This window comes from Choristoneura fumiferana, chromosome 12 (genome assembly GCF_025370935.1).
Source record: "Choristoneura fumiferana chromosome 12, NRCan_CFum_1, whole genome shotgun sequence".
NCBI classification, from domain to species: domain Eukaryota; kingdom Metazoa; phylum Arthropoda; class Insecta; order Lepidoptera; family Tortricidae; genus Choristoneura; species Choristoneura fumiferana.
In genome coordinates this window covers 19,876,442-19,903,746 of record NC_133483.1, presented here as the reverse complement: position 1 = coordinate 19,903,746, position 27,305 = coordinate 19,876,442, and the positions used below count along the sequence as shown (strand labels likewise).

Here is a 27,305-nt window from a genome sequence, read left to right as displayed (position 1 = left end):
CACTGCGCCCTCGCCGGCCCAAACGCTCTCTTAATTAAACCGCTGATTAACTAACACTTAACTGCGCTATCCCTCTTGGAACGACAGGATATTTTTTGTCATTCACAATGGATAGACAAATTTTAAATTGGTTATTTGAAATTGCTAGGGTGGTTATTAATAAAGTAGCATGTGGTGATAATTTATGTTATTTGTCTATTAAAATAATGGTTTGGGGTGCGATAACAAGTCTTTTTGACTCTTATTTTATTATAACATTTTATAAATTTACTGTTAGAATTCTGATAACTGGTGAAAATACAAACTTGGATCCTAAAGCATTTAAACCTTGTTTTTTTAGATATTTTATCTTCACGTAGTATTAAAATAATTTTCATGCTAGCTAGATATTGCATATAAAAATCTATTGTCATGGATATTTGAGGAGAGAATAGAGCTCGTTGTAAAATTAAAGACGCTCCAAGGGCTTATACGACTGCAGCATTAACGGGTTAAAGGTAGGTACGGTTCGTCCGGCTAACGCCGATGTGTCATCCGACCAAGACGACTTATTGCCAGCTACACCTACTCCAGTGAAGCGGTTGAAGCTTTTAAGACGCAAGTCAAGAGCCGTCATTTTGATGACCAATTAGTGCGCAGAACACAGATTTATTACTTTTTCGGGATTAACACGATTGTTGCAAATGTACTGTACTGGAAATCATTTAGAGATAGTATTGCCGTGAAGCAAAAGGGCGTTTTTAGAAAAAATTGTTGAAATAACATTTTTTTAGATTTGGAGCACTTTCAACTGTAATAGGAGAAAAAGTGTCCCAAGATCTTTTATTCCATTACGTTACCATTTTCATACACGTTTCTATGGCAGTAGTGTTAGGATAAACTAAGTAACACAACATTACTTATATGAAAAACCTGGGACACTTTTTTTCTCCTATTACAAATCTCTCTAAAAAAGTAAGTTCAACAATTTTTCCTGAAAACGCCCAAAAACTATCCAAGTCAAACTAATCCAACCACCAACTGAAATATTCTGGCGAACAAGAACTCAGCTGAATAAAACAGTTCGACACAAAATTTCAACACTTCCTACGAATCCTGCACACTGAAAGCCGCTGGCAAAGCCCGCCTAGCACACGATTGATTTATAGCAAAAATAAATCTGTTTCTACAGGATGTCCTAAAGATAAATACTCCCAGGTCCTATACCTATATACGGAGCCCTCTCGTCTTTTATTTTTGTGTTATATCTAAGTAAGTAATCACCAACCTTTACGTTGGTGCACCCACCACTGATAGTGTTAAAGATTTGTTTACTGAAGATATATTTAGTAATGGCTTAGTTTGAGAAAAAAACAATACATTCGAGAAGATTGACCCCAGATTAGCAGTCATACCGGTCATTTCTCGAGTGGCCCACGCGTCTCGGAAACCAGGCATTACAATATTAAAGTAATCTTCTTAAGTGCTATCAGCCTAATTGAATAATGCATCGGCGTAGTAACAGGGGTTAGGTTTATATAGTGCACGACACCTTACTGATAGTGAAATTACAGTATTGTTTAAAAAATTGTAATAACTAGTGTTACTTTTAGTTTGCTTTATGTACAATAACTAGCTGTTGCCCGCGGCTTCGCTCGCGTTAAATTTAGGGTAACAATTAACATACATTTACTTTCTGCATTCCTTTTTTTCGTGTTTTGATTGATTTTTTGGAGGATTTCATTGAAATACAAATACAGTAAAACGTTGTTTTAGACAGATGGTGCACATTTTGGAATTCAAAAATCTACCTACATACGTAATTAATCATTTATAATTTGTACCAACTCTGAAACCCTGTTTCGCTGAAACGTTAAAGACGTTAAAGTACTACGCGTTTCTTTTGCCGGCGACTTCCTACACGATATAGGATATAGGATTGTATCTCGAGAAATTGTAAAGTCCCCGCGGGACATGAATTACTGTTATGATCTATTTTAGATTCTTAATTGTCGATGAGAGACATATTGTAGCTTTCTATTGGTAATAGAATTATTTATATCAACTCAGTAGTTTCAAAGATTATCCCCAACAAACAAAGAAACAAACAAAGTTGAGATATTTTCCTATTCCATTAGATTTTCTAAAAATCTTTCCCTAGTGCACCTCTCTATTACTTTAGGTCCATCTATGCCAATTTCAAGTCTCTAGCACCAGTAGTTTTGGCTATGCGTTGTCTGTCAGTCAGCCAGTCATGGTACTGTTCAGGTAGAGTTAGGTATACAATTATAAATAAATCAACACTAAAGTTGAATTCACTTTTTGCTATCCCGCGGGAGTTTTACGTTTTCCCGGAGAAAAGTAGCGTATGCCAATCAGGGATAATGTAGCTCCCAATTGGTAAAATATCTTTTTAAATCAACCCCAATGATGAATTTACTTAAGTATTTCGATCTTGCGGGAATTTTGCATTCTTCTGTAGAAAAGCAGCCTATGTCAATCAGAGATACTGCAGATTACTATTAGTGAAAGAATTTTTAAAATCAGCTCTGAATTTGGATTGTCTTACTTACTTCTATGTACCTATCCTGCGGGAATTTTGCATTTTTCCCAAAGAAGAGTAATCTATACAATCAGCAAATTAGTGTGTAGCTTTATATTAGTGGAAGAATTTTTAAAATCAGCTCTGAAGTTGAATTCAGTTTTTTTTCTTTCCATGGGAATTCTGGATTTCCGAAAAAAAAAGTGGCCTATGTCAATCGAGGATAGTCATATCAATTTGAAAGAATTTTTAAAAGCAGTGCCAAAGTTGAATTTACTTATTTCTATCCCGCGGGAATATTTCATTTTCACGGAAAAACGTATCCTATGTCAATCAGGAATACTGTAGCTTACTTTTGTTGAAAGAACTTTTAAAATCAGACCCGAAGTTGAATTCACTTATTTCTATCCCGCGGGAATTTTGCATTTTCCCGAAGAAGAGTAGTCTATACTAATGAGGAATAGTGTAGCTTTCTATTGATGTAAGAATTTTTAAAATCATCCCCGAAGTTGCATTCAGTTTTTTCTATCCCATGGGAATTTTGTAATTTCCCAAAGAAAAAGTAGCCTTTGTCATTTGGGGATAGTCATATCACATAATATGTAAGATTTTTTTAAATCAGCTCCGTAATTAAATTAATTTATTTCTATCCCGCGGGAATTTTGCATTATCCCGGATAAAAAGTAATTCATGTCAATTAAGGATAGTGTAGCTTACTAACGGTGAAAGAATTTGTAAAATCAGCTCAATAGTTTCAGAGATTCGACTACAAACGAAGAAGCGAAAAAAGTTTAGATATTTCCCTATCCCGTGGGAATTTCGAAAAATCCTTTCTTAGTGCGCGTCTACATCTACCAGGAACATATATTCCAAATTTCAAGTTTCTAGCCCAGTGGTTTGGGCGTAGTAACAGGGGTTAGATTTATATAGTGCACGACAGTACTGATAGTAAATTTACAGTATTGTTTTAAAAAAATTGTAATAACTAGTGTTACTTTTAGTTTGTTTTATGTACAATAATATCTTGCTGGTACTTGACTTCACAACACTAATATTAATGTTGATATTTAAGTGGACGAGGAATATTATAAAAGTTACATCTTTTTTAAGAATTTCATTTCAGATTTTGTATGCTGCATAAACAAAAGAACGTCATAATAACATATATTATATTCAAAAGGACAAATTACTCATATTTTATCATATCTACGTTGTGACTACTTGTGACAAAATTGGATGTTAAGAAAAAAAATGTACGCTATGTATTATGTATGAAAACTTTAGTAAGTATAAATTTACAAACAGTGTATAAGAATAAGAGCACTTTGTCTGAATAAAGAGATTACTATTATTCCGAACCTTAACCATTCGATTGAATAAGTCCTCGAATCAGGATGAGTAACTCTTAAACAAATTGGTTATGATTGCTTACAATAAAATTGTATTATTAGTTTACAGAATCGATTCATGTGGCCACTTATAATGACTTTAGAAAAATTTCATTTATGGTTTTCGATTGTGATTGACATTGAAAAGTTTTCACATCACTATTAGAATTCGAATATTGTTTGTTGCGGTTTTTGTTCGTAATGGAAGATTGGAAATCTTTGTGGTTATTGCAAACAAATTATGTACTTAACATTACGATTAATAAAACTAATTAATTATAAATGAAATAAAGTTATTAACGGAAACACCTCATTTGTTTCGTTATGCGGGACACGATCATTTCTGATTGTAATCTATTAGCCCATCTTAATTAAATTCATTGTGATTTGTCACGCTGCTTCACGAAAATTGAATTAAGTGTCGGTCATTAAATTCGTTCTTTAAATAGTGAACAATGCCATCTATGTAGAGTTCTTGGAACTATAGCAAAATGAAGCAAGTCAAAGAGCAGAAGCTCCATCCATACAAATGTGAGAATGAACGTAGTAACGCAAAGTATTCACAGATGGCGCATTAATCAAATTTATTGAAAACTGGAGACAACAGCAAGTAACAGAACTATCGTCGCACGCAACGTCTAGCGGATAATCTACATCTACATAATCAATAGACTAAAGCTAAAGCAACACCAGTGAAAAATAAAAATTATGTAAACAATTAGTTAAACAGGTAATAGTGACCATTCATCATCATCATCATCATCACCATTCATTGTATCTCCGTTCCGTTGGTCACTGGTGCTCTATTTTTTTCGTTTTAGTAAGTGCCACTTATATTACACGAAGGCTTATATCAATATTAACCCAATATGTATATACCCAATACGCATACGTGACGAACGCTGACTTACAAGATACAGGCCTTGCCTAGTTTGTGAGTCAGGATTCAACTTTTATTGTGCTATGTTTAACCTGTTTTTTTTCTTTGTAATTGTTTATTTCCTCTCTTGTGCAATTTTGTCTTATTGAATAAAGATTTTATTATTAAAATAATAATAATAAATAATAGGCCAAGTGACGCTAATTGACCTACTTACCTACTTCCAAACTAAGCAAAACTATGGGTACCTACTAGGTAATGCAACGGATAGATTAAACTTATGTATTCGTTTAAGATGACATTGATATTTATTTACACATATTCGATACACATAAAAATACATTAAAATTAGACCAATTTAAAAATATTAATAAACGTAAAACAAACTAATAACTAAACTATAACCACAGCTATAACTAAAAGAAATTGAAGTAGATCAATTCATTTAATATCGACTCGACTCGAGATCAAACATTCGTATCATTCATACAAATATCTGTCTCCGCCGGTGATTGAACCCGGGACCTCAATCTTCACCGTTTTCTAACCACTAGGCAAACGTCGGCAAGTGTCGAAGAAACATTAGACGTGTAGATAATAAAAATAAAACCTTCCGTTAACATGTAGGTATTAAGAATATTTGTCAAAAAAATTAAACTGCCGAAAAAACAGAAAAGCAAAAAATCCACGAGCCAGAAGGATAGATCTATTAGACGAAGACGACTATAGGTCCACTTCTGCTGGCTAGTGCTGAGGCAGTGACTTCACTTCAACCTGGTACCTAGATTCAGTTTATATAAAAATGGTTTATCATTTTTAGGGTTCCGGAGCCAAAATGGCAAAAACGGAACCCTTATAGTTTCGCCATGTCTGTCTGTCTGTCCGTCCGCGGCTTTGCTCAGGGATTATCAATGCTAGAAAGCTGTAATCTTGTACGAATATGTATGTAAACTATGCCGACAAAATGGTACAATAAAAATTTCAAAAAACATTTTTTCTAGTGTACCTCCCATAGACGTAAAGTGGGGGTGTTTTTTTTTCTCATCCACCCTTGTAGTGTGGGGTATCGTTGGATAGGTCTTTTAAAATCATTAGGGGGTTGCTAAAACGATTTTTCGATTCAGCGATTTGTTTGCAAAATATTCAACTTTAAAGTGCAAATTTTCAATAAAATCGAGCGTCAAATCTAAACCGGCGGTGGGTAGAAAAATTTGAAAAAATTCAGAATGGTAGTAAGTATATCAAACTTTCAAGGAAACCTATAACGGCTAAGTTTGCTTGAGAATTATTAGTAGTTTAGGAGTAAATAGCAGCCTAAGGTATAAAATATACCTAAACTTGGAAGATTCCATATAAAATACGAAATCCTTAGAAAAATATTACTTATTTTTTCCGTAATGGCTACGGAACCTTATTTTGGGCGTGCCCGACACGCTCTTGGCCGGTTTTTTCTTTCCACTTTTTTCGGCGGTTTAATTTTTTTGTTAAAAAAAGTTTTTATTTTATAATTTTTACTCACCCTCAGGGTAGGATTTTTTTCCAAATTTATATAGGACCAATTTCGAGGTATACCCCATCCGTGTGGTCATACATAAAAAAAAATATACGTGCCGACTTGAGAACCTCCTCCGTTTTTTTTCGTCGGTTGAAAATGGCCTACACTTCTTGCCTAAGTTGTTCTCGCTTCACAACTTCATAATGGCACATTGGCGTTGGCACATCCTGAAGATTCACACCTTGCGTGCGGCACGCAAGCCGTATGCCACGCCGCATGAAAAATGGGGGTGATGGTATCGGGGCTGTCTTCGGGTTAGATGGGGATCTGGGGGAATGTGGGGATTAGTGGTTTTAAATAGCTGGTCAAGTTTTAGGGAAAACAATTGATTACCCTATTTGTAGGCGTTAAACGGTGCGATACAGTATGGCATTCGTCCTTTTTGAACTTTTTGAAAAAATCTGTACGAGGTGTATGTGGCTGTGGCAAAACGCTCCGTCTGGACGTCTTACCCCCTGAGTCCTGACATTGTTAACAAACTTAGCGTTTAAGACCTAGACGTTGGTGACCTGCTTTGTTATTTTGGACGTTATTTAAAAATTCTTAGAATTCTTTATTCAATGAACAATTTGTACTTTATAAAGTACATTCGGCCGTGTTTCTTAGTGTTAATTAGTCCTTTGTAAAGTACGCGAGGACTTAGGAGGCTAAAGTTGATTATCGTTTGTATGTCATAAAACAATAATGCCAATACACGTGTCTTTCAACTTGAAAGTTCGAGTTTAGCGACATATTCATTTGATAGGAACTTGTATCAAAATTGATAGACCACTTATTTGGCTGATGGTACCTACTACATGTACTCAAGATCTAGGAGCGCGATACATGAAATTATTACCATAATTATAACCGACATGTAAACGAAACTCCGAACACACTGCGCCGTGAATCCACCACCTCATAATTCACGAGGTTCCGTCGTCAGCGTCACGATGACCACAGGCGTCTCTATCTAACTTCTCACACGCCTTAGTGAGGGAAAGAGCAAGCTGCTGTTTTAATAACCGCGTTGAACGGACGTTTGATAAGCCTTTGATTTATGTGGCTTTCTTCAGACTGTTGAGTGAGAATAATAGTCTTCGAGTTAGATTAATAGACCCTGAAGGCTTTTCAGCCATTGAGAGTCGGCGAGAATTAACCTGGCTCATTTGAGGGCTATTTTGATCCAGATATATCTAGATATATCCAGATATGCCTGAAGCCTTCTTATAAGAAGGTACAGTACAACTAGAATGTTAATGTCTCTCGGGACTCGTCAGTTTTCTTTGTTTTCTTGAAGATTCATATACGGAAAACAAAAAAAAAACGATCTTCTGTTTCGAGTTCCGACTGACACTTAGCAAACTAGTTAACAATTTGTACTACAAGCTGTTCTGAATTAAAGAGTTGTACAGTCGAAGAAACATCCCATATATTATAGCAAAATTTATTATGAAAAGGCTCCACCCTGGTACGTGATTTAGTTTCCTCAACTGCAGATCCTCCAGATCAAATAAAAAGTAACAAAAAAGTGAGACCAGCAAAACCACGCTTCGTAGCGTTCATGCAGTAATACTTGGGATTGACTAAAAAATAAATTAGAGTTATTTTTGCATTTATGATATTACTTAGTATAGATAAAAATAGTAGAGTTTTGGTCTGGTCCAATCCAAATGATTCTACTCATAATTTTGCATTAGTCGCTTAAATTAATCATTTGTCAAATTTATTTTCCAATATGCTGCCGAGATATTGTTGACCGATTTCCATATAATTATTGAAAAGCAGATAAAATGGTTTCCCATTTAAACAAAACCTCCAGGAAATAACCCAGCCTCCGTTTTAAACAGAAACAAATACGCTAAGCTCCAGACAGAAATTGTTTGAAAAACTGCAACCCCTGTTTGCGGAGCATTCCGCCTCAGTAAGCTATGCACATAATTCTCTATGTAAATTGTATAAAGTTCTCAATCCTTTGCGAACTATTTAGAGGCTAAGTTGTTGGAGATCACAAGTTTTCCCATATAAATGGTAATGAGGTGGAATTTCGTTTTTATCGCGTGTTTTTTCAATCTGCCCGGTTGATTGTGGAGAAGTTCGCTCGTTAAGATAAGTTCTAGTTGCGAATGCATTGGTCTTTTCCTGCTGTCGGAGTGCATGTTTAAATGGTGTTGTATGTTGACGACATTATTGTTTTGTATCTGTCTGTTTTTCTGTATAGGTCCAATTTAGGGCTATTTAAGTTAAGGCTAGAGCGAATAGGCTAAGTAGTTACCTACTGATTCAGTGTTCGAATCGAAGATAGCTATCGATGGCTAGGCAAATACAAAAAAACTGTCGAAGACTATAAAGACTTAAAAAAACTCGAAGGTTAAAACAACTTTTCAGCTGGTTCCGGTTTTGAATAGACCTATCGAAAATACAAACTGAGACATGGATGCACAGAAAAACCAGAAAAAGAGACCAGCACTACCTGGACCTGGGCCTGGGGCTGGGCCTCGGCTGCAGCAGGACCTGGGTTCGATTCCCAGTGCTGGTCTCTTTTTCTGGATTTTCTGTGCATCCATGTCTCAGTTTGTATTTTCGATATGGTTTCACGGGATACCCGTAAAAGTAACAAATTTGGAGTTGAAATAAAAAAAACAAGTACTCCAAAAAAACAATCATAATTGAGTCAGGTGACTTGTTTTTCCTCTTCCATTTTTATCTAAAGTTTTTTTAAAGCATTCGGGTTTTTAATTTTTTTAATTTGAGGTCAGTTAATAAAAGTCTGGTAGTGCTCTTTACATATATCCTTATCCACTTCAGCATGCTCTCAGCACCCCAAGAACCTCATGTAAAGCGAGCAACCGGACCATATGTCAGTTTATCACAGCGCTCAGCGGGCCGGACGTCCGGCGCGTCCCCTCCACGGCGCATCCGGCGTTTCCGCCGGTGACGTCACAATTAATCTTGCGCACATCTTCCGGGAACGGTTTTTTAGTTTCAGTGGTTTTAACTATGTAATTTAAAGGAGTCTTTTTCAAAAGGGTGATTGAGGCATCAACCTCTAAATGTTCTGTGTCCTTTCGAAGCGTTGGCAGGCTTGGACTGCAAGTGGCGAGACTGGCGAGTTATTGTTTACCTATTGTGGCGTTCTAATGGGGAGGCTTTTGATGAACAATGGACGTCTTTCGTTCGGCTGATGATGATGTCCTTTTAATAGTTTCAAAACTTATAGTTGGGCTTCGTTTCTATTATCGATCACAAAAGAAAAACAATTGAAAGTTTATTTACGGAATCAATTCGTTGCCCGACTATTTTTTAATTTTGTGGTATATGCACATAGTATTTTCGCCTCTGACTTTACAGAACCCTCAGTACACGAGACCGACGCGCACTTAGCCGGTTTTAATTCATCGCGATGCCTCGTTGTATGGAATTGTATGACTGCAACTCTACTTTAGAACTACCTACAAACAGTCGGTAAAGTTTTACAAAACTCATCCCTGTACTGCGTGTGTTGTCGGAGACGTAGAAATGTCGTTGCTGGAAGAGCCATGTGTAAAAATACATTTTTATCACACTTGTTCATAAACAGTGTCGTAACATGCAGGCGAACTTGGTTGCAATACTTGCAATCCCCTAAATAAAACCCAAAGGCCTTTTTTTGCGTATAACGCCTAAGGGCGTTACGAGCTGTTGTGCGTACTGCTGGACGTGCAGTTCCTCAACGTGGAGCACAAGAACATGCAGCTCAGGTGCGAGGCGCCTCGAGCTGCGCCTGTGGTATCGGAAATTTTGGTAAAAATAATGTTATTTTCCTTACAAATTTACTATTTTATTCACAAATGTGATGAAAAATGTTATATGTCGCACGGACGTATTACGAACATCGACTCATTAAAACCCTCAGTCTTTGACTTCAGGCTTCTTATAGACTCTCGTTCGTAATTCCTTATTTACCGCCCTTAAGACACAATGTACTAATTGGCGTAAGCTTTTAAAATGCGTTTCCACCAGAGACGTGCGAGGTTGCGATGCGAGGAATGTGTTTCTCATGAACCAATAGAAACGCTTCATTCACCTAATCATCATCATCATCATCATCATGTCAGCCGAAAGACGTTCACTGCTGGACATAGGCCTCCCCCAAGGCTCTCCACTCAGACCGCTCTTGTGCTTTTCGCATCCACCGCGATCCCGCGATCTTAACCAGGTCGTCGCTCCATCTTGTTGGAGGCCTACCGACAGCTCGTCTCCCGGTCCGCGGACGCCATTCGAGAACCTTTTGACCCCATCGGCCATCAGTCCTGCGAGCAATGTGCCCCGCCCATTGCCACTGCATAGGTAAAATAAAAGCTTGTTATTAACAATATTTTATTTTTAAGCACCATCTTTATAATAAAATTATTTAATATAGAAGTAATTCGGGATTCGAACCCCATTAGCGGCTCGCCGCAATCTCTTCTGAGCCACTGAGCTAATGCCCGATGTTAATTAAGGAAGCCCTAACCGTTATCACCCTGTGCTTATCAGCTCACCCCTTGACAACTGGTATCGTTTGATGACTTTTTGTTTGTCTATGCTAGCTGAGGAAATTAAATGGTTACGGGCTTTTTTTAACGCTAATGTATACCCGCAGCTTCTCACGCGTAAATCATTAGATCAAATTGAATTAAAATTTCGAAATTTTACTAAATTCCTAGGGAGTTCTCTAAAATTACATCGTGAATTTCATTTAACGTTGCATATAAAATACCTGCGTCAAATTTCTCCTAGTCCAAGCGGTAAAAATTTTGAAATTGCTTAACCTGTAATTTTCTCTCTGTGTACCTGTTATCGGTATCGCTTATTACTCGTATTGTGGTCTACAATTGACACTTATTGTATTGTATAGTCGGCGGCCGATCGTAAAATCCGCCAATACGAAATTCCTAGCATATCGGAAATGCCGCCATTTCATGAATGGGCTAAGGACATCCGCCATATCGTTCAAAATCTCACGCGTTTAACGATTTGCCTAGTGACGCGATCACCCTTTTCGCGCAGTGCAGGCGATTTCAACCTTTTGGTTTTAACGGCACACTTTTCGTTGATCAAACTCTCACGGCACATCAGTAAAAAACAGACAAGTGTGAGTCGGACTGTTCCGTACAGTATACCCATAATATGTGTAACATAACGAACAGCGAAGACTTATTAATCGCACGTCAGTTGTTTTCGTACTATTTTCTATTTTTGATTTCAATGCAGCATACACTTCGCGGCCATCGCGGCACACCGGTTGAAATCGTTGGTCTAGTGTATACCTTCCATCAGATGGACCACCTGCTCGTTCGCCATGAAATATAGATATTCTCCAAAAAATTGGCTCTTCCATCCACTTATATCGACGTGCCAGCATTTTGTACTTCTCACATAAAGTTGGGTGATTTAGAAATGTGCAGACCGCGAATATAAATATATTACACGTATTAGAGCAATGAAGCGGAATAGAAATATAGGAATTGAATTTGTGGCGAGTTGTTCATTGCGGCTTTTGTAATAGAACTACGTGTCAACTGTTGAATGGGGAGGAACTCTATTGGGTAGAGTGATGACTGATGAATACTTAATAGTACCTACTCGTATTTCCAGTAATAAAATACAAACTGAAACATACCCCTACACCACCACTAGACAGGAGTCTAGACACAAATTTCTCCCAGCACTACACATTTCAGCCTGCTTTTTAGGGTTCCAGAGCCAAAATGGCAAAAACGGAACCCTTAAAGTTTCGCCATGTCTGTCTGTCTGTCTGTCTTCTGTCTGTCTGTCTGTCCGTCCGCGGCTTTGCTCAGAGACTATCAATGCTAGAAAGCTGTAATTTTGCACGGATATACATGGAGTTAGAGCATGTACAGGCCAACTTAGCGAATGTAATCCAAAGTTATCGAGGGCAAGTAATAAATAACCTGTGATTTGTTTGTCACAGTCACAAGGGAATACACAGTAGGATGACAAATCGCCGATGACGCGCAAGCGCGCAACGCCGCGTTACAAACAATGTCTCTAATGTTCCGCGGAATTTCCAAAAACCGGCCAAGAGCGAGTCGGACTCGCGCACGAAGGGTTCCGTACCACTATCTATATAACATTATAAAAAAACGGCACAAAATCAAGTTTGTTGTATGGGAGCCCCCCTTAAATATTTATATTATTTTAATTTAATTATTATTTTTAAAGTGACTGTACAACTACCTATACAACTAAATATTCTGTGAATATTTGAAGCGTCGACCTGTTGCCGTTATTAATATCAAGCAAAAAAACGGCAAAACCTGTTACAGCGGCCACAGTAATACATCTGTGAAAATTTAGGAAAGGTGTGTGAAGGTTTAGGAACCTCTTCAGTACCACTACCATGAGTTTACAGTGTACTCGATAGCGAAGGCGTAAATTATTTGTATGAAGAATTGTACAGCGCCTCTACAAATAATTTACGCCGTCGCTATCGAGTACACTGTAAACTACAGTGATACAGTTAAGTTCCTACTCGCGCCTATTACAACTACCGATGTAGAAAGATCGTTCAGTTCGTTGAAGTGGATATTTATTTTACAGAAGGACGCCGTAGCTTCACTGTTCCATAAAAATATTAACATGTGGTTTATTATGAAAATCGCGTCAATTACTTACTGTAGGTCATTTTTCATGTTATTTTTATTATTATCTCACAGACTTGGTTGGTAGTAAAGCTAAAGTACACCCTACATGAGTTCGCTTATTAAAAAACAATCATATTATGCCAATTAATTAGGCATAATATGATTGTTTTCAGACTAACCTCTCTGCTTACTCTACTCTTTCTCAAATCATTCCCGCACCGAAAACCCCGATGTACCTATGCATGCTCATGTGGTTTTGGCAAGGGTAAGCAAATAATTTCACGACCCCCTTCTGGTTGGAGGGATGAAAATTAGTAAGAAAACCAAATTGAACCCGGGACCTCAAGCTTCATAGCCAGGTTCTCAACCCACTGGGCTATCGGGTCATTCAACCATACTACCTAACCTAACCTAACAAAGGAAAATTCTAATTCTATGTACTCCCAAACCGAAAAAAGCGTACACCCATTCCTCCCTTACCCACTGAATTTAGTATCAATATTACCCGAGCCTCCCCGAGACTGATCACTTTCCCTTATCTCCCCGATTTCCCATCATTAATTTTTTGCCCCGGCTTCCCCTCGGGATTGATTGTGACCAATCAGTGCCGACAGGTTTCATTTATATGCTGTTCCAAATAATAGTTCTTACTGTAATGATTTACCTTTCTTGCTAATTTTTCTATTAGTAGTGTCGATATTGGTTGCTAAATAGTTGTATAAGCAATAGAGTCATATTTAGGGTTCCTTAAGGCTGGTGAAAAGACGGACCCAAAGTTTACAATACAATACAATACAAATATTCTTTATTGCACACCATAAAGCAGTACAAAAACTTATGATATAAACACTTAGATTAAGGGTAGACTATAGGCGGTCTTATCGCTTAGAAGCGATCTCTTCCAGACAACCATTTGGGTACAAGAAATTATATGTTACAAAATTAGGTGGCGGAAACAGAAACAGAAAATAAAAACAAACAAAAAATCAATAATATTAAAATAAATACAAAGTTAGTTATTTAAGTTAGTTAGTTGTTTAGTTTGGTTATGTTACCTGCATTTCTAAGCTTACGGGAATGCAAATCGGTTTTTAGGTTTTTTTTTTAAGCTAACATTTTACTTTATTAAAAACAGTTAACAATAAAAAAAAATGTCAAAAATCACAAAAAAAAGAGAATAAATTATATAATAAAGTAAACAAAACAAACAGAAGTGTTTAGTTACTTTTTTCTTTCTTGGGTAGCCAGAAATAGATCCGAGCAGGGCTACTACGAAACATGAAACTCGAAGTTCGTATCGTACCGTCCCTCTCGCTCTCGTATTAAATAGTAAGTGTCAGAGAGACCGCACGACACGAACTTTGCTCAGAGACCGTAGGTAGGTGGTTGCGTATTAAATATTTAAAAACACCTTATTGCACAATAAGCCATGGTGGCCTAGTGGTTTGACCTATCGCCTCTCAAGCAGAGGGTCGTGGGTTCAAACCCCGGCTCGCACCTCTGAGTTTTTACAAATTTATTCATGTGCGGAATTACATTTGAAATTTACCACGAGCTTTGCGGTGAAGGAAAACATCGTGAGGAAACCTGCACAAACCTGCGAAGCAATTCAATGGTGCGTGTGAAGTTCCCAATCCGCACTGGGCCCGCGTGGGAACTACGGCCCAAGCCCTCTTGTTCTGAGAGGAGGCCTGTGCCCAGCAGTGGGACGTATATTGGCTGGGATGATTGTGTAACTATAGACCGTGCAAGGCGAGGGCTAACGAGTGGCAGTTAGTATCTAATAAAAACTAAAATCATTTTTTCCTCGCGAGGCTTTTTTTTTTTCGAAAACAATGTTTTTGACGCCCGACAGAAACTAACCATAGCCGACCAGGTGGGGGCTTGAAATATGTAACAAAGCGCACAACGTGCTGCGAGCAGCGCGCTTGTCAAACTGTCCAACCAATCAGGTTACACGCGGCCGGGAAAGTCGCGGAGCTGCGGGAAACACACATGGGACGAAAGCGGGTCGGAAGCGGGTCGGGTTGGGAGTGCGTCGGGCCTATTACGTGGCTGTATATGAACAACCACCAGTGTGTGTTGTCAGTGATGAGGTAGATGTGGTACTTGACTGTGTCATGCAACGAGCTGTGGAGGGAGATACGTTCGGAGAGTTTCTTTGCGCCGCGTGGAGCTCCTGTTGACCTGTAAGCTTAGGCGATCTGATGGACACTGAGATGTTATGGCGCCAGCTATTGTACCTATTTCAACTAGCTAGCTGTAAGTGAGCCGTGACGGAATACTAAGCCTGTAAGTGCACACAAACTTAAAATCTTGGATATCCCTGGGTTTCATCACCTCTCCTCTTATGCAGAGCATCGTGGGTTCAAACCTGGGCTCGCGTCCCTGAGTTTTCGGAATTCATGTGCGAAATTAAATTTGAACTTTACCACGAGCATTACAGTGAAGGAAAACGTGAGTAAAACTTCACATTACTGAAAATTCGGATTTTGAATGTGCCCCGTCTCTTAAAGGGCCGGCAACGCACCTGTGATACCCCTCCGTTTGACAGGTGTCCATGGGCGGCAGTGATTGCTTCCGTTTGCCCCCTCTTATATATAAAAAGTTACTTAACAGAGTTGCAGACTTGTTTTTTTTTAAGGTTTTAATTTTTTTTGCTAATTACTTTTATAAACACACTTCACACCTTTTTTACAGCATATGTTTGTTGGGATTATTCTTTATGTGAATGATTCAATTGCCATAAAAATAAATGTGGTGTTATTTATTTACGAAAAGACATTTGTTTTGTCATTTTACTGCATCGAATTAAAAGTGGAAATATTTTCAAATATGTTTGTTATCCGGGTCAACCGTAACGCTGTAACACGTAACTGGACGTGACAGCGCCCGCTGCAGCCGATATTTTTCTAACCCCCTGACGCCGGTACACTTCAAACTGATGGAATTTTTGTGGTCTTTTTCGTGTCTGAGGCCGGTCTGAGGCATTTGAAGTGTTGCGGTTACAATAAAAAATCTAGTAGGTACCTTTAAACGAGCAATTCTTACGTTTATATTTATATATACACCGTGTTATTTTTGATATTCGTTAACTTTAAGGGGACAATCTATAGGTAAAATGAAGTTAATTTCTCTAAGACATTAGTGATCTATCTCGAAAAAGATAAATGTTTAAAATAAAAGATAATCAAGAGTTAAGATAATTAATTATTAGCAGTTAAAACAGCGCAAAGGTCCTTAATTTATGATATTTCGCAAAAGAAAGTTAAATAAGTATGTGGATTTTTTTGATGCCTCTTTTATGTATCACGTGAATGTCACTTGCCAAGTTTGTATATTTTATGCAAGAAAAAAAGATTTTTATTTTGGTTTTTTTTTTTTCAATTTCGTGAAATAGTTATTTATCAGATAGTTCACATAAATATATGAACTGAGTCGTCTGCCGAAGTTAACAGATATAAAAAAGTACGGTGTATATATAATCAGAATCTCGGAAAGGGCTCAACGATTTTGATGACATTTGGTATGGGGGTTTTCGGGATGACAAAGCTCGGTCGCCAGGTACTAACCATTAAATTAGTAGGTCACTCATCCCAGCCTTATTAGTAGGTAGTTAGAAACTTTTATATTTATAAAAATATTAATGAAAACGCCTCTACATAAGTGGCCTCTATAGTTAATCTCCATTTATTTACGTCATATGTTCGTCTTTAGCTTTAGGTCACCGACTTACATATGTGTACCAAATTTCAATTCGACCGGTCCAGTAGCTTCGGAGTAATAGACGGCTGTGATAGACGGACGGGTGGATGGACAGCCAGATAGGCACATGTGCGATCCCCTAAGGGTTCTGTTTTTTTTCCTTTTGAGGTACGAAATTCAAAAAATATTTCGCCATAATTTACTTTTCAATTATAGTATGCTATGCAATATTTTCGGAAGAATATGTTATGTCAAACGAAACATTTGAAAATGATACATGGCGAAGTGAAATGTGACTAAGTTTTTTTTTATTACTCATTTTCTATGTCCCACTGCTGGGCAAAGACCTCTCCCTCGGATTTCCAACTTCCCCTGTTGGCAGCTAAGTTTTTTTGCCAAGTACCTATTTGTTAAAATAATTTGCCAAACAACAATAAGCTACCTAAGTAAAATTGCGATATGTTGTTTTAATCCCAAAAAAATTGCACTACCGGCTCCGAAAATCTCTGATTCAAGAACTGAAAAAATAACATCTAGCAAGATTTTCAACCGTAAAATGCTTTCCAACTCCTGAATTTTAAAAAACCTCAAAATCTAAGCCATCAATCCGATCTTATACCGTCACATTAAGATTCATTCTTCCCTACAACGTATACTTAAAGCCTTAAAGATTTCAGTTCGATATGACCAACTTCGTGCTGCCTTTAGCTTGGTCTTACCACCTTGAGTTACAGTTCAGTACGGTGTGTTGCTGCGTGTTACCGTCGCCGTAACAGGGACAAGTGCCAAGCACGTAGATCCAGTTTCACGGCGTTTGCGGTCACGTGGTTTCGGCGTAAGAATTTATTTTCTATGCTGGATGGTTGGTGTTGCTCTGTTTGGCCGAAAATAGGGAAAGACTTAGAGTTAACCTCCCGAGACCCCGCGTCAATATTTATACCGGGTGGGCCCTGTAGCAGGAGCAAAAAATTAAAACACAGGTTCTGCTACTCAAATGGAAATACTTTAGTTTCTGCAACGTTCAAAAGTTAAGTAATTTTATCATTATGTTTATTCCAAACAAAGTAAATGGTATTTTCAATGTACGGCATCCAATAGCCTAAATGACATCGCCTGGCACGTAAAAAAGTGACGGATTTCGCAATACATTGCTAAATTAGCTCAAGATGAAGAGTGGAAGCTGTGGTTTATTTTTTTTCTCCTGTTTACAGGGCCCACCTTGTATAATAGGAATTTCAAACTTAATGGCAATCAGGAAAAGTTTATTTGGTTAGACATTATGTTAAAATTTTTGTACAAGGATTTATTTTGTAGAAGCTAATACCCTACAGCGATGCGATTCGATTCTTAGGGCATCTTAGAATCACGTTACGTTTACGTTATTTGATATGCGTTGATAGAGACAAAATTTGGCGTTAGGACACGAATTAAATTGGTTGACTATACAACAATGGAATGCACCATCAGCCCCAATGGTGATCATGGGCGGGGGTCATCACTACCATCAAGTGAACCGCAGTTCGGCGTTGGCCCTGGGATAGAGCAAGAGGGTCACTGCGCCAGATGGCAAGTGCCATTGCGCCCTGCCTCGGCTCGACGCATCCAGCTTCTACCAGCAGCTTTTCGTAGATCGTTACTCCACCAGGCCAGAGGGCGTCTTACACTACGTTTGCCCAGACGCGGTCTCCACACAAGAACTCGTTTACCCCAACGGTTGCAGGTTCTTCGATAGATAAAGCCAGCCCATCGCCACTTCAACTTGCTAATTCTCTGAGCTATGTCGATGACCTGCTGACGAAAATTCGTTCCCTTAGCCGAATTTCCCGTTGCATTTTCGTCCAAAACCCGAGCAGCTCTAAAGCTCGCCAGCCAATGATTTGCTTCAGAGCCGGCAGCCGGAAACGCCCGCATTTATCTATTACACTTCCGGCTGCGGGAAAACATCCGGGAGCTGTTTTATATGTTGGAGACACGCAACACATACAGCTTCGGAAGAATGGGATGTATGAAGGTTTAAACTGCGCTATTGTTATGTAAGTAAAGAAACAACTGTAATGGTACGACAGTGTAACCCGTGAGTGTCAACGTTAATGTAATTTCTTTGCCTCAGGGATTAGCAAAAAAACTAGGCTTATAATATTAAGAAACAATTTAATTAAACCCGGTGTTACTTGCCGAGGTTCATATCAACTATAAACAATACTTGCTCACTCGCGACCTGACCATTGCTACGTCTATAGATGCAAGAAATGTGTGTTCATGCAGGTCTTCTACTACCTTTTATGCGACGATAACTTTTTCACACTAAGATTTAGGACTACCTGCCATACTCAAAAGTTTAACAACTTAGAATAACCTATTCGGTGACATACATATCGCTTGTCCTTATCGGTCATAAGGGCCAATTAGTGCACCCTCCTTTACTTACTGGCTGGTTTAGGTTAGTTTGCAAGCATCTTTAAACTTTATGCGATTCCATTCGTACCAGAACCATTGAGGACTATGATTATGCATTTGTAACCACAACACTACATCATCTTCCACCATTTATAACCATAAACATAGTAAAAACCAGTGGTTCTACACGCAATGCGTAGCTGCCGGCGCGTTATAAATAAGGCGCGAGCTGTCAACAAGTAGCTAACGAGGCACGCGAGCCCCGGGCTGCGAGGAATGCCCACCGTATTGCATACCACAATCATAGACTGGAGTCGGCCACCTTCTGAGACTTTAGCCCCATCACGAAGCAGCAAAGCCAAAGCATCGCGAAGTAGCCTTTGTTCAAAAGGAAGTTTATCTATCCCAGTTCCGCGGCTCTCTTCTTTTTGTTCTGGAAACTGGAAATTAAGTCTTACTATTTGGCGTCTAGAGCGACTGCCTCTCTTGCTCTACCCCAGGGCGCTCTCGAAATCAGATTTGCTAATTAGCTTCGAAATGGGAAAAATATTGTCGATTCGAAATCACAACTTCGATTTCGTAGCTACCAAATTTGGCTACGAGATGGTGAAATTGTCAATCAATCAATTAATTTATTTGTTAAAAGTACATTTACAGATGTTATATACATTGTTCCATTTGGTACCCACGATCCTTTGCTTGAGAGACTATAAGTCAAAGTCAAAATATCTTTATTCATATCGAAAATACAAACTGAGACATGGATGCACAGAAAAACCAGAAAAAGAGAGCAGCGCTGGGAATCGAACCCAGGTCCTCAGCAATCCGTGATGCGTGCTATAACCCCTACACCACCGCTGGACAGGAGTCTAGACACAAAATTCTCCTATGCACACGTATCTCAGGCTGCTTTTTTCTACTACGCTACTTAAGCAGCAGCACTAGCGACATCTATGTTCCGCTCTCATCGAGAGACGTCACATTCTTCGGACGGAACTAACCGCTCACCCAGACAAGAGATGTCGCTATTAAGCAATCAAATTATGATTTTTTTTTGGAGTCTTTTTGTATTTTTTATTTCAACTCCAAATTTGTTACTTTTACGGGTATCCCGTGAAGACCATATCGATATCGATAATAATTTTCTACCAGTCTGAAGTCGGTCGTTGCCTCAGCACGAGCCAGCAGTAGTGATTGAAGCCCAATACATAGTGAGTAGATGACTATACAGGTCCACTCCTGCTGGCTCGTGCAGAGGCTCCGACCGACTTCAGACTGGTAGAAAATTATTTTCATGTTTTTTTTTTGTAGTCGGTTCAATTATTATTTTGTTTTGACCACTGTTTATTGCATTTATTTTTCATACAAATTAAATGTAAGTTTCAATGTATGCGATACAATACTAAATTGAAGGCACATTGATAAATGTTTATCTTAGAGATGTCAAATCATCCCAGTCTATATACGTCCCACTGCTGGGCACAGGCCTCCTCTCAGAACAAGAGGGCTTGGGCGATAGTTGCGGGCCAGTGCGGATTGGGAACTTCACACGCACCATTGAATTGCTTCGCAGGTTTTTGCAAATTTCCTCACGATGTTTTCCTTCACCGCAAAGCTCGTGGTAAATTTCAAATGTAATTCCGCACATGAATTTCGAAAAACTCAGAGGCGCAAGCCGGGGTTTGAACCCACGACCCTCTGCTTGAGAGGCGATAGGTAAACCACTAGGCCACCACGGCTTACTTAGGCCCCCGTACCAAGAGACAGCGATAACACCGCCATGCCCGATACACCGATTTAACAATTTAATTGAGGATCAATAAATGATCTAAATTTATGTTTCTTGAAAATGTTACAAAACAAAAGTAGCTTATTTTGGGAGTAGAATTGAACCATGAACTTAAAACCCCATGGTCAGAGACACCCTGTATATAAAAAATGGATAAATATTAAAAAATGGTTAAAAAGTATGGTAAAAAAATGTTAAATAGAAAAAATAACTTAATAAAAAAAAGGTTAAATAGCTCAATCTCAGAAATAACAAATTGGTTACTTAGCTTTTTATTCCGACAATTTCACAGGATCGCGAGGAACTCGTGTAAAATCCTGAAATCTCAATCGCTAAGTCTACAGACATAAAGATTTACAAGATCAGTGAATAATATTTCCATGGTGTTTTGTCGAATACGTTTGTAATTAAGAAAGGAAGATTTTCACTAGATCTCTACTCATGTGTTCGCCGTACAACGTAAATAAGACTAACGGTGTTTTCTTCCTATATCGCAAACGGCTGCGATTCACAGGAAGTATAATATCTTCAACTTCAATTTCCGTACTTGGCTGATATTCTCATGTTGCACGCTGTATTTCTATCGTAGATTTCATGACGTAGCCTCAGGGTCGGTCTTTATTAGGCATCACTAAATCCATCTATAATCAGAATTGTATCTTAGATTTATCACAAACTAGCTTTTGCTCGCGATGGACTACATGGAATTTAACTATCGCCGTGAGGTTTTCGAATGGGTGTGGTTAAAGTATGACCTACAATTGTGGACCCTGAATGAACGACAATAATCTACGGTCTGATAATTGAAACCCTGAAGTAACTGATATTATTTTTAGTGTTTTAATAATCCAATTTAAACTAGTGGTGCTTGCTGAAAATCAGCGCTGCGGTGTTTTATAACGCTTCAGCATTTTGCTGAGCCAGTGTCCGATTCGCAACTGCAATACACACTATCCTTCGTGTTGTCTATTGTACAGGTGGCCCATTTAGATCGGTCAGTATGGGAAAGTCTAAAACTATAAGACATACGAAGATCTTTTGTTAGCAACCATGTCATCGATTTTAGTAACAAAAAAACTTGTATTCATCTCGGGAATCGAACCCGGACGTTTTAAAAAATAAAACTTACATTATTAAAGAATATGAAATACGATGCATTTTATTTCTTCTAGATACTATGTTTCATAGTAACATTGATTGTTTATGAAATAATGTATGTTTTATTTTTCAAAACAACCGGGTTCGATTCCGAAACTGAGTAAAAGTTTTTTTTTTAAATATATGTATGCAGTTTTTCTTGTTACTAAAATCGATGACATGGTTCCCAAGAACAGATCTTCGTATGTCTTATAGTTTCTGACTTTCCCATACTGAGCGATCTAAATGAGTCACCCTGTATAATGAATGATATTTGCTGTGTCTTGTCTTGTGTTGCTGTAAGTAAATGTATTTTCTTTTTTCTGTTATAATAAATGATGCCTGGCACCCATCTAAATATAGTTTATAAGATACTTACCTATAAACTATAGTTTTTAGGGTTCCGTACCTCAAAAGGAAAAAAACGGAACCCTTATAGGATCACTTTTTGTCCGTCTGTCTGTCTGTCAACCCTTTTTCTCGGGAACGCGTAAAAGTATCAAGCTGAAATGTATATCAAATACTGAGGTCTACTGACCCTTGGAGCTGTGAAAAAATCAAACTTCTAAGCCAACGCAATCAAAAGATGCAGTCGTTAATGCTTCAAATTTCCGCAAAAAACGGAAACCTTTATAGTTTCGCTATTTCTGTCTGTCTGTCTGTCCGTCCGCGGAATTGCTTAGGGACTATCAATGCTAGAAAGCTGTAATTTTGCACGGATATACATATAGTAAACTATGCCGACAAAACGGGTACAATAAAAAAAAATAATAGTGCACCTCCCATAGACGTAAAGTGGGGGTGATTTTTTTTTCTCATCCAACCCTATAGGTGTGATTGGGAAACAATGCAAAAAATCGTCTTAAATATTTTCAAAATTATGACCAAAAGTTTGTTCCCGAACATCACTTTTCCTAATTAAATGTTTAAAATCAAACTAAAGCCAACAAAAACTCTGCCTGGTTACCGCAGGACGTATCGTACACGACCCCTTCTAACTTCGCAGCACCTGTTTGAGCACACAAACAAATAACAAGCGACGAACGTTGAGCTATTTATTTTGTTTAGGATATGCTCTTTGCGGGGACAAAATGTTGGAGACATTTACTAACGTCAGGTTCATCGGAGCGATCAAGGTGCTGAAAAGTGTCGAAATATTCTCTATGCGACTCGGGTTACCAGATAAAAAATTTAAAAGTCCGGAGAAAAAGCATGGTTTCCGTCTAAGAATCCTGAGAATTAGTTGCAATTTCTGATTTTTTTTCTCAATAACGTACCTAATTTACACATATTAAATGATATTGTAACGGATAACTCACATCCTAAACCGAGTTTAGCTCGACATGTTTCGGGCCGAGTCGCGTGCTCCTGAGAAGAAGGGCTACGAAATAGCCCGAAACATGTCGAGCTAAACTCGGTTTAAGACGTGAGTTAGCCGTTACAATATCATTTGATATGAATGAGTCTCACGGTAGTTTCATGTTCAAAACGTAATTTACAATTTAAAAAAGTGAATTATTATTACTATAAGTTTTGATATTGTGATCTCGGGGGTCGTGTTCAGTTCACGTGGATCACAACATGATTAAAGTTGTTTTTTAGTTAATCTGTATTATGTTGGTATAAGTAGATTATTTTTTTTATTTGTCACTTTTTAATAAGAAGCTGTACAAAATCTATTTTATTGGAATTTAAAAATCCTGAGATTTTCCGATATTTCCAAAATCCGTCCGGAATCCTGAGAAAAGTCTCAAAATCCTGATATCTCAAGACAAATCCTGGGATATAGAACCCTAATGCGACTCAACATTGATACTGCGTTGGTGGGTGAGAGTCGTCTACGCATCTGGCACTTCACTTGCATATTGAGAAATATTTTGCTGTGTGAAAGAGATGCACGTATATTGTTCGCTAGCGTGATGACGGAGATGTCATTAACGCAACGCGAATACGCAATACCAAGTGAGTGCCACACTTTACAGAGGGGCTACTACGAAATCGAAAATCGAAGTCCGTATCATCCCGTCCTCTTACCTACTCTCGTATTAAATAATGAATATAAGCGTCAGCGGGACGGCAAGATACAGTACGAATACTAGGAGTTAACACTTGACAGATGGGCGTGCCTTCAGTCAATTTTCAACTTTGAGGTCATACAAATAAAGCCTTTTCAGTATACCGCTACCACGTTTACAGATTATGAAAAACTATTTTATTTGTATGAACTCAAAGTTGAAACTTGACTGAAGGCGCGCCCATCTGTCAAGTGTTAGCTCCAAGTAATCGTACTTCGAATTTTGCACTTCGTAGTACAGGGCCGTGGTGGCCTAGTGGTTTGACCTATCGCCTCTCAAACAGAGGGTCGTGGGTTCAAACCCCGGCTCGCACCTCTGAGTTTTTCGAAATTCATGTGCGGAATTACATTTGAAATTTACCACGAGCTTTGCGGTGAAGGAAAACATCGTGAGGAAACCTGCACAAACCTGCGAAGAAATTCAATGGTGCGTGTGAAGTTCCCCAATCCGCACTGGGCCCGCGTGGGAACTATGGCCCAAGCCCTCTTGTTCTGAGAGGAGGCCTGTGCCCAGCAGTGGGACGTATATAGGCTGGGATGATGATGAGTACAGGGCCAGATCTATTGAATAATGTTTTTCCATCGTATTTTGTCGGATAAGTTCGTTTTTATCTTGTTTTCTTATTTAATTAGCTTTAGTAAAATTCAGTAAGCTAGTTGAGAAGCAAGATAAATACGAACTTTTCCGACAAAATACGATGGCGAAACATTATTATTACGTGTGTATTCTATTCGCTTCCTCGGATATCGCGAAATTCGGTCAGGCACCCTCAGAAAACATTAAAAGTTAATGCTTTTCAAAGTAATGCCCTGTCCTAAGAATACCACCTGATTGATTAAAAATGTAGTGTTGCGCGCGGTTTGATATTATTATTATCTTAATATGAAATGTGACAACATTTTTTTTTTAACTTTTCATCTATACATATGTACCTATAAAAGATTAACTGACTGTCTGGTTGAAGTTATTTTTCGGGTATTGGCAAAAATTTTAATTTAACAAAGAATACGCAGGGTTTGCACTACCTATAGGTGATTAAACATTTTACGATTTCAAACGTGCCAGTTTATGGCATATCCTACACAACATGACTCGATGTCTTCCGCCGAAAGTTGTTGAAAGAATCCTGAAGTTTTTGGTCGGGTATAAATAAACAATGAAATTTTACGAGTTATTCGTATACGGTATGATGTGCTATGAATAAAGTATTTGACATTTCGAATTCATTGAACGTCTGAGATTATTCGGAATCTGTGTTTTCTCAGACAAAAGCTAACGGAGGAGGCCAATTTTCGGTTTTTGTCATGTTGGAATTAATACAAGCGTCTCTGTAGGTGTCCTTGTGAGAGTTGAAATGGTGCATAAGCGTAAGAGATGGGATGGCAGGTCGCGTGTGTGCATGTACCATCAGCCAAATAAGTGGTCTACCAATTTTAACAAGTCCTATCAAATTATATGTCGCTAAAATCGAACTTTCAAATTGACAGACACGTCTTTTGGCATTATTGTTTTATGACATGCAAATGATTATCAACTCTAGGGTGGTAGACGGGGATTCGATTTGTAGCATTCGAACATGGCGGATGTAGACAACATCTAATTTTGCTATTTCTGTTTCTTTGGCTAGTTGAAGTATATTTTTGATAGTGTTTATGCGACGATTAACCTTAACAGTGAACAGTGATCACAAAATTCAATATGCTCTCGTCTCGTGTCTGCCATTTTTTAATGCGCAAGTTGTCTTCACGTGGTTTCTGGAATAAAATTTCACTATCAAGTTGCAAAAACTACAATCACCGTACAACGTCCCTCTCAAATAGAGTTTACTTTGAAACTGGCGAAATTGTCCTATTAATTAGGACAGAAAAGCCATATTTTAAAAGAAGAAGGAGAAGAGTAAGGGTAGGGGGGGAGGAGGTGGACCACATATTTGGCTGATGGTACCTGTGAGTGTGTTTGTTATATTTTCTCAGTAAAACGGTTGGACGGATTTGGATACAATTTGGTTTGTAGATAGTTGAATCTCAGCATAGCTGGGCATTAACTCGTTAATCCGTTAATCGTTAATTAACGAAGTTAACATTTCGACTAACGGATTAACTTTTAAGTTAACTTCAAAAAATGTTAACGGACTCGTTAACTTCCGTTAAATGTCCCTAAGTCCGTTAATCGTTAATTTGGTGCCTACAATTTACCAAAGATACCGCACGCAGTATTCTACTAAAAGGAGATGGTATCGCTCACGGGTTGCTAACCATTTTTTTCTTTCTAAACTCGCAGTGGGAGGGGCGATGCACATTATGCCATTTTATAAAATAATGAAAACAATGTTGGTACACACGCATACAAACCGAATTCCTAAACACAGCAGTAATTTTCATTCACACAGTAAAAAACTTCTTGTCTGGACATGACATTTGTACGTCACACATACGTAAAATCGATTAGAATGTCGAGCATTCATCGTTCATACATTCAGTCATTCATTAAACCATATAATTTTTAATAGAAAATACGGTTTTAAATAAATGTGATTGCTATATTAAGGTTTTAAATGTTTTTAGAGCAGGGGTGGCCAACCGGTCGATTGCGGTCAACCGTCGATCGCGACTATTAGTCCAGGAAATCGTGGTCACGCAAAAAAATATAAATACTGAACTATGCTATTTTATTTAAGATTTCAAGAAGCATGTAATTGGTAGATCGCACAGGGTTACGCCAATAAACAGTAGATCTTGGGTCTAATCAAGTTGGGCACCCCTGGTTAGACTGATACTGGGGTTTATCAGAAATGTACATATAGCATAATTTTACGTAGGTAATAGTTTTTTGTAAACGTAGATTTGTATAGGTACATGATATCTTTCTTTGGGTAGTTTTTCATTTTTTCATTTCATTATTCGGATAGTATAGGTAGGTATCCAAAGCAAGTAATACAATAGGCACATAATGGATGACATTGTCTAGATATCTCGTTATATTATTTAGTGAATCTTATATGAAGTAATAATACAAAATCTATTTAACATATTAATGTCATGAAGGGGAATATCCACATTATACTAGATAATTAAATACACACTTCAATTTTACACATCATTTTTTTTTGTTCCTAACCTATTAACTTACCAACGCAATTATATAAAAATATTTTTTTTATCGAATGTTAACGGATTAACGATTAACGTTAACTTGCGTTAAATCTTCCGAAATGTAACGCTTTAACGTTTAACGAAGTTAACTTTTTTAG

The 27,305-nt window shown here is 38.1% G+C and overlaps 1 protein-coding gene across 1 annotated transcript in view; it reads right to left on the bottom strand.

Annotated features, from left to right (window-relative positions):
• Positions 1 to 9,460: 9,460 nt before the first annotated feature.
• LOC141433730 (vacuolar protein sorting-associated protein 16 homolog) overlaps positions 9,461 to 27,305 on the bottom strand; it is a 100,404-nt gene continuing 82,559 nt past the window's right edge. The window contains exon 8 of the mRNA XM_074095824.1: positions 9,461 to 9,556. Coding sequence (XP_073951925.1) covers positions 9,461 to 9,556 — 96 coding nt within the window. The remainder of the gene's footprint in view (positions 9,557 to 27,305) is intronic.